The sequence below is a fragment of the Capsella rubella genome, unplaced genomic scaffold, assembly GCF_000375325.1.
Source record: "Capsella rubella cultivar Monte Gargano unplaced genomic scaffold, Caprub1_0 scaffold_2, whole genome shotgun sequence".
Taxonomy (NCBI): domain Eukaryota; kingdom Viridiplantae; phylum Streptophyta; class Magnoliopsida; order Brassicales; family Brassicaceae; genus Capsella; species Capsella rubella.
The window spans coordinates 9,741,391-9,753,850 of NW_006238922.1; the positions used below are offsets into that span (position 1 = coordinate 9,741,391).

Genomic DNA, 12,460 nt, shown 5'->3' on the forward strand with positions numbered 1-12,460 from the left:
GACTAATAAATATGTTCGGTTCTTTTCTGCTTCGTGCATATCCAATTTCTTAAACTAATTTCTGTAAAATTTGAAATAATAGTTTGATGCAATCTGATGTGATTCCACATTTTTAACAATGTTATCCCGCAGTTTAAACACGATAAAATAGTTTACAATTACGACTAACAAATGTGATTTTGCGGTTTTAACACTCAACTTAGAATTCTAATGTATCAGAAAATGAATTGCATATAGATGGACTAGGAAGAAGACATATTCTCCTTGGCCCTTTTACCAAACTATTGACTTACACTTACCTAGACTGTTCCGCATATTTTATGACATAGTTACATATCACTCGACCCAAACAAAACTCTCCATAACTTAGGAAGCTTTTCTATCTATTCTTAGAACCAAAACCACAATTAAACCTTGTCTTTTCCTGAATTATACTATTTTCGTCGACAACACATGAAGATAATAAAGACAAAATAATAAGATTTTGACGAAACAAAACTACCCTTAAAATAGTAATAATGCACTTTTTATACATAGTTATGGTCGGTAGGTTTAGGCTCTTCACCAACCATTTCTGCATAAAACTATTGAAAACGTATGATTGAGTTCCTTAGATTTTTCATCATAAATTCAATAAGCACCCAATTTGACAAAAGAAACATCCACTTTAAATCTCAACTATTTCTTCTATTTTTCTACAATGTCTGTCGTTGCTTTTTGACTTCTTTTTCTTTTTTGCTTATATTCCCCCATTTGTTCTTTACTCTCATCTCAATAATTTCATTTGCCTTAACTTCAAGAGAAAGGACTCTTCAACATACTATTTGCTTCTTTACTCTCCATTTATATACCTTTTGACATTTTTTTCTCTTAAATCAGAGAAATTTGTTTTAAAAATTTTTGAATTCGACTTTCACTGCCTAGCATTGCCTAGGGAGAGTCGAAATACCAAAAAAGAAAAAATAAACAAAGATTTATTAAGATATTTATTTGATAAAATAAAACAAAACTGAAGTATTCAGTTCCAAGTTCCTAAACCTTCACGTGCCTCTTCTTCTTCTTCCTTCATATCACTGTCCACTTCGACAAAAGTTCAGTCAACAGATTTAGAATCAGATCTCTTTTACATGTCTCAACCACTGCCTTCTTCTTCTTCATGGCTGCGCTTTTCTCTACTTATCTTCGTTCTCACCATTGTTAAACCTTCCTCTGCATCTACTTCATGTTCCTCTTCAATTCATTGCCCACCGTTTAACTCCTCACCACCGTACCCGTTCTCCACTTCACCAGGATGTGGCCACCCTAACTTCCAGATCCAATGCTCTGCTCCACGCTCCACCATCACAATCAAAAACCTCACTTTCTCTATCCTCCATTACTCATTTCTCTCTTCTTCTTTAACCCTCTCTCCCATTGCAAACTCTAACCGGAACAACAACAATAACAGCTGTTCTGCTCTACGGTTCTCCTCCTCTCCAAACCGGTTCATCGACCTAACCGGTTCACCATTCAGAGTCTCGGACTCTTCTTGCTCTCGTCTCTCACTGCTCCGTCCCTGCTCTCCTTTGACTCTCCCTAACTGTTCTCGTTGTCCTTGGGACTGTAAACTCTTGAAGAATCCGGGTCGGATCCTCCACGGTTGCGAATCAACTCACGGGTCGTTATCTGAACAAGGCTGCCAAGGAGATCTTCTTGGCTTTCTCCAAGATTTCTTCAACAGATTCGGATTTGAAGTTGAATGGGACGAATCTCAAGATCCATACTTTGTTAAATGCAGAGATTGTCAAATCAAGAACGGTGTTTGCGGGTTTAATTCGACCCACCCGAATCAAGAATTCCTCTGTTTCCCCAACAACAAATCAAGATCCGAATTAATAACTAAAAGAGTCCATCACATCGCCGTGTTGTCTCTTATCTTCGCTCTGACTTGTCTTCTACTTGCTATCTCCGTCGCCGTAGCTATTTTCCGATCACGGAGAGCGAGTTTTTTGTCATCAGTCAACGAAGAAGACCCAGCTGCTCTGTTCCTCCGCCGTCACCGCTCCGCCGCTCTTCTCCCACCGGTCTTCACCTTCGAAGAGCTCGAATCCGCCACCAACAAGTTCGACCCCAAGCGCAAAATCGGCGACGGTGGTTTCGGTTCTGTTTACTTAGGCCAACTCAGCGACGGACAACTCCTCGCCGTTAAGTTCCTCCACCATCACCACGGCGCAACCGCCGCAGCCACCGAGCATTGCAAAGCGTTCTCAATGAAGTCATTCTGCAATGAGATCTTGATCCTCTCTTCAATCAACCACCCTAACCTCGTTAAGCTCCATGGCTATTGCTCTGACCCGAGAGGCCTTCTTCTTGTTCACGATTACGTCACTAACGGCACTCTCGCCGATCATCTCCATGGCCGGAGATCAAAGATGACGTGGCGTGTAAGATTAGACATTGCTTTACAAACAGCTTTAGCTATGGAGTATCTTCACTTCGCCATTGTTCCATCGGTTGTTCATAGAGACATAACTTCGTCTAATATCTTCGTTGAGAAGGATATGAAGATCAAAGTTGGAGACTTTGGTCTCTCTAGGCTCTTGGTGTTCTCGGAGACGACGGTGAATTCAGCTTCTTCGTCTGATTACGTCTGTACCGGACCACAGGGTACGCCCGGTTATTTAGACCCAGATTATCACCGGTCTTTTCGGTTAACGGAGAAGAGTGACGTGTACAGCTACGGTGTCGTTTTGATGGAGTTGATTACGGGGATGAAAGCAGTTGACCAACGGCGTGAGAAGAGAGATATGGCTTTGGCGGATCTTGTTGTATCCAAGATTCAAATGGGTCTTTTGGATCAGGTGATTGACCCGGTGCTTGCTTTAGACGGCGATGATGTGGCGGCGGTGACTGACGGGTTTGGTGTTGCGGCGGTTGCTGAGTTGGCGTTCCGGTGTGTTGCGGCGGATAAGGATGATCGTCCTGACGCTAAGGAGATTGTTGAGGAGCTGAGGAGGATTAGGAGCCATACACGTGCGGCGGAAGATGGTGACGTGGCGAAAGATTGACTGTTGGATTAGATTACGGATGACGTAATGTGAATGTGATGTAAGTAAAAGTGTTGGTTGACTGGTCTTAATGTGTACGTGTTGAATTTTGTCGGGAATTGCAAACCTTCTATCCCGACTAGAAGGAGCTCTCACATGTGTTTGTGTGTGTGACGTAAACCTAGTACACACACATCATTTACTCGAAGTTCGTATTTTATGTTTGTAGATTTTGTGTATGTGAAAATAGACTAGAGATCTGAAAAAAAATGATTTTGTTGTTTCCCGTAACCGTAAGGTATCAATATTGGAATATGAAAAATGTAAAGATATCAAATCGTGTTTTCTATTTTCCAGAAATATATTAAGGTTCGTAACTTGAAAGTTGAAAGTGTATATCGAAACTAGGAAAACAGATTTTGTTTGGCTTCACAATACATTGAGATCAAAGAAATAAAAGATTGCTGTGTGTTTATGGTCTTCAAACTTTAACGGTAACGGATGCATACTAACATAATCTTAGTTGTGAACTTGTGATTATAGATTAAACTTTACGACTTCTGATTAATCCCATATAATTGAGAAGAAAGAACATTCAGCACGTGAAGCAAGCAATGTTGAGATTTCTAGAGATTTCTCGAATTTAATCGTCTCCTTTGAGAATCAAAAAGCATAGATATTTATTTAATTTTCTTCAGTTTTTTTTCATATATCTTTAGGTATGTTTTGTTAAGAGATTGCTGTTGGAAGTGCTCATAAAGGTCGTGTTTAGAATTGAATCATATCATCTCTCCTTTTTACCTCCTTATTTGTTTTCTTTTGCATGAATTTTTTCTTGTGTTTATGTAATATGGATATAACCTTTAAATTTTATAAAGAAATCATAGTTTTAATGTTTCTTATGCAATTTAATTTTTTTTTTGGTAAAACTGGTATCCAATTTATTACTATTGATATTTTGTGACTTTATTAACTAACTCATTGAATTTAGTGCTAGAAAAGAAGTTTTTTTTTTAATCGAATCCTTCAATCATAGTAATAATTCAATTAAAAGAGAAATCATAAGAATTAAATGGAAATTAAAAAAAAAAATCTTGTGAATATAAGTTACTACTGTGTGTTTAAGTATAATGTACCTTTAAACACAGTTCTACCCAAAAGAAAAGTACCTTTAGAACAATAAATTATTTAAGCAAGAGATATGTTATATAGATTTTATAATGACAAGGGGTGTAAATAATAACAAAGATTTTTTTTGTTTTGACAAAAAAAGTCTTAAATATTGACAAAAAAAAGTTTCGTTTTAACTAAAAAAGTATTTTCTTTTTAAAATATAGTAGATACACTAACAATCACAATCTTTATATAAACAAGCAATATTTTTACTGAAAACAATATTCACAATTCAACAAACACTTTTAATCAGTTAACCTCTATAGTATTCTTCTCCTCCAAACGAAAAGCCTAATAAAAATCTTTATATCCTCAAAGAAAATGGAGAGCAAGATCATACTTGTGGTGATGATATTGTTTACGATTGGAAACCTTATGGTTAAATCAGAGGGTTTAAGCAAATATGTTTCTCCAAATTCTGCGTTATGTTATCCTGGGTGTCTTGAAGTTTGTATCACTGGTCCTTACTCGCAAAACAAATCTTCATGTTCCACGAAATGTGCTGAACATTGTTGGAAACCAAATCCTGATAATTATTACTGCAAAGTCGATTGTCTTACTCATAGTTGTGTTTCAGTTAAAGATCATAATGGTAAGCTTTTTTTTTTTTTTGTAACAATCTTAAATTTCATTTTTCATATACAATTGTATTCTTACCCTCGTTTGTTACTGAGTTAGTTTTATAATGTTTTACTGTATATCTTTATATGATAGACAATAATATGACTATTTACTAATATGTTTGTGGTTTTGTAATTGTTGTGTGTTATGGACAGGTACAATGAGAGATGCGAAAAGGACTATGATCTGTGTGGATTCATGTTTGGATATGTGCGATAAAAAGAAGTATAGGAGATATTAATCAGTTTTATTATGTACTTAATAAAGATATTATGAATCAGTAATGTTTAATTGATTTTAATACCCTAGGTAATTCATGTTAAATATATTTGCTTCATAATTTAACCTTTATTTTAACTGTGGTTAACTCTACAACCCCCGGTCACGAAGACAACACATATCATATACAATAATCAATTCACAGTATCAAATCCAACCATTGGGATTCTTAGAAAAAATCCAACCATTGAACTTACCTTTTTTCAAGTTTCCGTTTTTGTTCAATTATGGATATGAGGATATAAAATTTTATAGAAAAAATGTTTTATGCTTTGAGAGAAAGGCGAAAATAATAACCTACAAAAATATTTGGGTTAACCTCTAAGGGTGAACCACTCTTATTCACTCATGTTTAATTAGCCAGTCAAAAATACAATTATATATCATATCATAATATAAATTAAAAAAATAAATCAAAATTAAAATAAGAAAATAAAACAAAATAATGTTGAAAAACATAAATGGATTTAACTCAATTGGCGTCATAATGAAATTTAGATATTTTAGAAATGGAAACAACATCACCTTGTTAAAAATTTATTATAAAGTAGTGGTATCACCGGCGATAAAAACAATTTTGACACTTTGTTATTCATATTTTTATTAACCAGGGAACACACAAATATCACATTTTTCGAAATAATTACTTAAAGTAAGATATACATAAACAAAGACGACGAAACTAAGATATCTTATACAATCGGATTTTAGGTAATAAAGTATCTAAACCGATGTAAGTGGCTAATCACATTTAATTAGTAGAGTATCTAGAAGATACCATCAAAAAGATACCATCAAAGTTCAGTCAATAGAGTATGTAGATTGAATGTAAAAGACATTTATGTCTATTTAATAATTTTCCATATATAGTATTCTATAAGTTGAATTAATTAGTTCTAATGGCACATGATGTAATAAACTACAAAACAGTGTCATGTAATGTTTATAAACTAGATTTTAACCCGCGGTACACCACAGGGCAATTTTTTTTTATTTTTAGGTTTTTTTATAATATTCAAAATTTATATTATACTAAAATATATTTAAAAATTATTAAGATTACATAATATCAAACATAATGAAATCAGTTTGATTAATATAATGAAATCAATTTGATTCACATGTCTTATATTGGTGTTGTAAAAAATAATACAATAAAATTTTAACCCGGTTTAAAGTTTAAGACTCATACTCGTCCCGTCATACAAACCGTCATACAACATGTCATAAAACCGTCACACAATCCGTCATACAACACGTGTATAAATGTTACTTAGAAAAAATTATAGTAATTGCTTCCCTATGTGTTCGCATAATATGAGTCTATTTTCAAAAATACAAATTGCAACATATCCAGAAAAATGTATTTTTATTATGCATATATTTTATGGAATAAATTAATTTTCAAAACAATAAGATTATATGAAGATATTAGACATGGTATTTTGTATTTATTAGTTATATATCTTCTTGAATAAATAATAAATGCTAATGTCATATGATAAATAAGTTCAACTCCCAAGGTTTCTTTTAAAAAAATGTACTTGAAAAATGTATATATAGATGAAGAAAACACTGATTTTTTTTTAAAAAACATACATAATTATCTGCACAATATTATGAGTTTTAGGAATATTCCAAGTATATATAATGTATTTTATTTGGAGCAATAAAAAATATTATTTTTGATTTAGGGGGAAAATCTTTTGGAACCATTTTTATGATTTTTGAATTGTATTAAGCGTATATATATGGTTAAAATTCCTAAATTTTTTGCAAACTGTTGTGTTAATTTTCTCCGAAATAGTAACTGAATTTTAATCCATTTTTAATTTATGTATTTAATGAAAGATTGATTTGGTAGTTTTTGGAGAGATTTAAGGAGAATGAGATTAAGTTAATTTTTTGAATTAAATGTGATTTCGATTTTTTTTTAAAATTAATATCAATGGAATGGCATTTTCTTGTAAATAACTCTCAACCCCAAGGGTTTTTTCCAATTTTGCTGCAAAAATGTTAATATAGATAAACCACTTTTTTACTCAAACAACATTCACAAATCACAATCACACATACTTCTAAAGATTTTCTCCCTTTCAAAAGAAAAGTATTTTTTTGTTTATTTTTTTTGTTTCTTCGAAGAAAATGGATAACAAAAGAATGGTTATATTAGTGATGACAATGTTAACGGTTGGAAACCTTATCATTGCATCAGAAGCATCATTAAAATCTTATCTGTATTGTTTCGGAGGTTGTGTTGAATTGTGTCTTATTAATCCAATTGTATCAAACAAACTTACATGTCCCGTCACATGTTCCAAACAATGCACCAAAAGTTCTGACCTAAAACTAAGTGAAATAGACCAGATTGGATATTTCTGCCAAGTTGGTTGTGTTACTCGTAATTGTGTTCCTGTTACAGATCCGAGTAAGTAATGTTTTGCAACAGATCACAATTTTTTCATCTTCGTATAAATTTGTATTCTTATTCTAGTTCACAATAAGGCTACTTTGTATGTTTATATATCTATTCGTAAACATTTATGATTTTGTTTTGTGTGTCATGAACAGCTATGAAGGTAGATATGGAGAAGGCTACGGTCTGTATGAATTCATGTTCAGACATATGCTACAAAGAGAAGTTAAAGAACTAAAAAGAGAGATATTAATTCGTTTAATTCTGTAACAGTTGATATTTTAATAAAAATAATATGACTTATTAGTTTGTTTCTATTTAATTTTTTTTTCTCTTAATTAAGAAACCAAAAAAAAAAAAAAAAAAAAAATCAGATTTCACACATTTAGTCTCAGTCAAAATACAAATTTTCTATTACGAATATCACTAAACATTGAACTTCTTTTTGGCAAACTCGTCTTTCGCTCCGGCCACTGCATCTACCGATCCAAAGTTAGTGTACAATCAGTCGTTATATTTTTGGTTTAAGTTTCTTTTTCATCAAGCAAACGAAAATGATGTTTCCATAATTTTCACTAATTGTCTTTTAAAAGATAGGGATCAAAGATTTGTTTCTGTTTTGATTTCAGGATTCTTCATTCACTTACCAAAATTCAAAAACTTAACATATACAATATATTCCATGCTATATAAAAATCGATACTTAAACGCCGCTGCCGGGGATCGAACCCGGGTCACCCGCGTGACAGGCGGGAATACTTACCACTATACTACAACGACTGATTTGCTAGTTATCTCGTTAATGTTTCTATTAATTAAAAACAATTATAAAATTCGTCCCGTCAACGAAGTGAGCCCAAAAACGAGCAAAGTCACGATCGGAGGGAAGTGAAGGGAGGATGGAAACATCCGACGGCCAAGATTCATTTGACTTCCAACCAAGGTTCTTAATCTGACTATTTTAAAGATTTAAGGTAGGTAGACAGAGACTCAAAAAACCTAATAGAATGAGACTACAACTACATATCATGGACTCATGGTAATATAATAGTGTGTGTATTTTGTTGCTTGTTGCTTGATTTCTAAGTCGGCACTATTTTTTTGGAAATATTCTCGTCGCCACTTTTGAACAAAAAAAATCCATATATAATTCAGTACTAACGTTTTGGACTAAATATTTAATATTCTGAATTTCTGATGATTTAGGTTACAATTAATGTCAAAATTTTATAATTTCGTTTTCGCTTAGGATTCTGAAGAACATGTTTGGCTTTATATCTCTAGTAGACTCCCAAATGTTACCGCATGTTCTTAAGAGCATGTTTGACTATCTGAATTTATAAACAGTTTAGGTTTATACATTGTCTGATTGTCCTCGTTATGTCACCACTAGCTATGTATTTACTTATAAGGCTGTTACATAGTGCTTCCTCCAATTGTGAAACGTGATGGATTTTCACGGGATAGTTAGCTTTAAATATAAAAATATTGACATTCAATTTGCTCATACTATATCGTCATAATTATCGGATAATTACCAAAACATTATCACGTGCCACGATTTGATTATCTTTGCATACATAAGAAGAAAAGAAAAACGAAAGAACTTTTTTGACTGCGCCTTTTTGAACTAAATCGAGTTTACATCTCCTTATTCCATGAACTCGATTATGATAGTAATTATTATGAGTCTTTGGTGTTTTCATTTAAAGATTGAAGTATTGAACTTGAGCTTAGCGAGCTCGACCAGTTTTTCGATATCCGGCATGACCGGCTTGACTGCTTCGTGGGCGTAGAATCTGTCCACCCAATGGAAAAAGCCTGGTGTGCTTTCCGGATGTATGAAATGGACGCTGGTAAATCTCTCAAGAACCTTAAGAGGACCTAACATGGACCCGAAACCTATATCGATGAATCCGATGTTGTCTCCTCCAAAGAAGCCTCTCCCTTTGCTGCATTCTTGAAACGTTTTTTCTAATAAAGCCATACATTGCTCTAGATTCGCTATCGCCGCCTTTCTTTCCTCTTCGTCTTTTGCTACTGCCACTCCATTGATTGATGTGAAACACTATATAAAAAATAACAAAAAGATACAAATTAATTAACTTTTATGATTCATGGAAGTTAATTATACTACACAATTCTAAACAAAGACATTATTTTTCACGCACAACCAAAAGTAAATTAAATGTTTGTAAGAAATATAAGATTTTATCAACTTCAGACATATATAAAAAAGTTTGATCATGTATATATATATAAAGTTTCTCTATGGAAACATGACTTACGTGTTCATCGACATAGACATCCCAAAAGCGAGCAACAGCACGATCAAAGGAATCAGAGGGAAGGATGGGAGGACCGGAGAGCCAAGTCTCATCGATGTACATGACGATGTTGAGGGATTCACGGATTGATTTGTTTCCATGGATGAGTATAGGGATGTGTTTATGGACGGGGTTATAGTTTAAAACGCTCTCAGAATTCAAAGTATCTTCCTCTTCTAGATACTCGTACGCTACATGCTTTAGGTTAAGTGCGATCCGAGTCCTCAGGACAAAAGGGCTAGGCCATGCTCCTAACAGCTTTACGTCCGCATCATTGTTCGAACCATTCATTAGACCCATGAGTTACACTTTTGACGAGACTGATCGAACTCACAGCTCTTTTTTTCTTTTTTCTTTTTGTGGGATAGGAATTGAACGATGAGGTTTAGTCTCTGTGGTTTGGTGTCTATTAATACGGACGTGCTCATAATATTCTTTTCTTAGATTACGGCATATGCATGACGGTCAAATTAAGCTTCGGTACGCATGTGGCCATAAAGATAAAAATACACAAAATAATACATAAAATAAAAAAAAAATATTTATTTATTTGGTCGGTAGGGAGATTCAAAGAGACAAGAAGAAGAGAGTCCACGAATGGAAAGTGTGATGAGTCCCTAGTATTGGTTGCCTGATTTGTACCGTTGCTAAGTAGTTGAATTTTAATATTTTTGTTGCATAATTATCTCTGTGAAACCAAATTTTGATATAGTTAGACTCAAAAATAATTATTTTCAATGTTAAATTTTGACTAACATACTAAAACATATCAGATACTCATATGTCTTTGATTTGACCAAAATGTCAGTCATGGTTTCAACTTCTTGTGAAATTAAGTCTTGTGAAATTAAGTCGAAAGTTTCATCTTATCCTTTTTAGAAATAACATATCTATTAGCGGTCAAAAGTAAAATGATTAGTTGATTACACATACGTATATGATGTTCCACGTCCTAAGTTGAGTTTGGACCTAAAGAGGATGAATGTTATTATTATTGATAATGAGTTTACACATATATATACAGACACTTTAGTAACTTAGAGATAACTAATTACATTAAGACCCACATATCTATACATCTTTATACACCCCCGCAAGATGGAGGGACTCTTGTGACACCAATCTTGTAACATGCTGTAAGAAACTGCTGTCTAGAGAGAGGCTTAGTGAGTGCATCTGCTAACTGGTCTTTCGTCGAGACATGAGAGACCCGTAACGTACCATCTTGAATCTGATTTCTAGTGAAGTGATAGTCAAGAGCAATATGCTTCATACGAGAGTGGAATACCGGGTTTGCACAAAGATAAGTAACCCCAATGTTATCACAATATATAATTGGTGGAGAGCGGAGAGTGAGACCCATCTCGTTAAGTAGAGAACAAAGCCAGCGGAGTTCAGAGGCGGTGTTCGCAACAGCCCTATACTCAGCTTCGGTGGAAGAACGAGTAACACCACGTTGTTTCTTAGAGCTCCAAGAAATGGGACTATGACCAAGATAGATGACATAAGCATTAGTTGAGACATAGTCATCAACATCGCCAGCCCAATCCGCATCTGAAAAACCATGTAGTGCCAGTGGTGATGAGGCTCGGAGAAAAATACCGTGTGTTGGAGTGCCCGCAAGATACCGAAGAACACGTTTTGCAGCTTGCCAATGATCTGTGGTAGGTTTATGCATGAACTGCGACAAGCGGTTAACTGCATAAAAAATATCCGGTCTAGTAAACGCAAGGTATTGAAGACTGCCAACTACAGACCTATATTGAGAAGGATCATCGAGCAAAGAACCACTATGTAACGACAGTTTAGGAGAAGGAGCCAACGGTGTAGCAACGGGTTTGGCTTCGTGCATATTGCTCTTTGTGAGAAGATCGAGAATATACTTGCGTTGCATCAAGTGAAGACCAGCTTTGGTTCGGGTCGCCTCTATACCAAGAAAATAATGGAGATCCGTGGGATCTTTGATGGAGAAGCGTTCACCAAAGGAAGTAAGCGTTTGTGTAACAAGGGCTGAATTATTTCCTGTGACAAGAATATCATCAACGTAGACCAAGACATAGACAAACGAGGTGCCATTGCGCTTAATGAACAAGGATGTATCAGCAAGAGAATTGATAAAACCCGTTTGGAGTAGATGTTGCTTAAGTGACAAGTACCAAACCCGGGGAGCTTGCTTCAAGCCGTAGATCGGCTTCCGCAAACGACATACATGACTAGGCCTATCGGGATCAACAAAACCTTGCGGCTGCACCATGTACACCTCTTCAGTTAATTCACCTTGTAGGAAAGCATTATTAACGTCAAGTTGTTTGATCGGCCAGGATTGAGCCACCGCAACATCAAGAACCAGCCTAATTGTTGTTGTCTTGATAACGGGACTAAACGTTTCAGCATAATCAACTCCATGACGTTGATGGAAGCCTTTAGCCACGAGCCTTGATTTGTACCGATTCAGCTGTCCATTGGGATGATATTTTGTCGTATACACCCATTTGGAACCGATGACATTTTGAGACGGATGAGGAGGAACCAAGTCCCATGTGTGATTGCCTAGTTGAGCGTCATATTCAGCAGACATAGACTTCCGCCAACGCTCATCTTTTAAAGCTTGAGAGACT

At 34.8% G+C, this 12,460-nt stretch overlaps 3 protein-coding genes and 1 non-coding gene across 4 annotated transcripts; 2 read left to right on the top strand and 2 right to left on the bottom strand.

Moving 5' to 3' along the window:
• The first annotated feature begins 951 nt into the window (after window positions 1-951).
• LOC17894227 (LEAF RUST 10 DISEASE-RESISTANCE LOCUS RECEPTOR-LIKE PROTEIN KINASE-like 1.5) lies at window positions 952-3,282 on the top strand. The gene has a single exon (XM_006300565.2). It carries the CDS (start codon window positions 1,128-1,130, stop codon window positions 3,045-3,047), a length of 1,920 nt encoding a protein of 639 aa, XP_006300627.2. The 5' UTR covers window positions 952-1,127; the 3' UTR covers window positions 3,048-3,282.
• A 1,163-nt stretch (window positions 3,283-4,445) lies between these two features.
• LOC111832051 (thionin-like protein 2) lies at window positions 4,446-5,179 on the top strand. Its single transcript, XM_023788265.1, has 2 exons — window positions 4,446-4,791; window positions 4,976-5,179. Exons 1-2 carry the CDS (start codon window positions 4,521-4,523, stop codon window positions 5,059-5,061), a joined length of 357 nt encoding a protein of 118 aa, XP_023644033.1. The 5' UTR covers window positions 4,446-4,520; the 3' UTR covers window positions 5,062-5,179.
• Window positions 5,180-8,223: 3,044 nt separating this feature from the next.
• On the bottom strand, window positions 8,224-8,295 carry TRNAD-GUC. Its single transcript has one exon. It is a non-coding gene; the product is annotated as a tRNA-Asp (tRNA).
• A 922-nt stretch (window positions 8,296-9,217) lies between these two features.
• On the bottom strand, window positions 9,218-10,142 carry LOC17896389 (glutathione S-transferase U11). The gene is made up of 2 exons (XM_006301462.1): window positions 9,804-10,142; window positions 9,218-9,583 (listed from the first exon to the last, which is right to left on the bottom strand). The coding sequence occupies exons 1-2, from the start codon at window positions 10,140-10,142 to the stop codon at window positions 9,218-9,220; spliced, it is 705 nt and encodes a 234-aa protein (XP_006301524.1).
• Window positions 10,143-12,460: the final 2,318 nt, after the last annotated feature.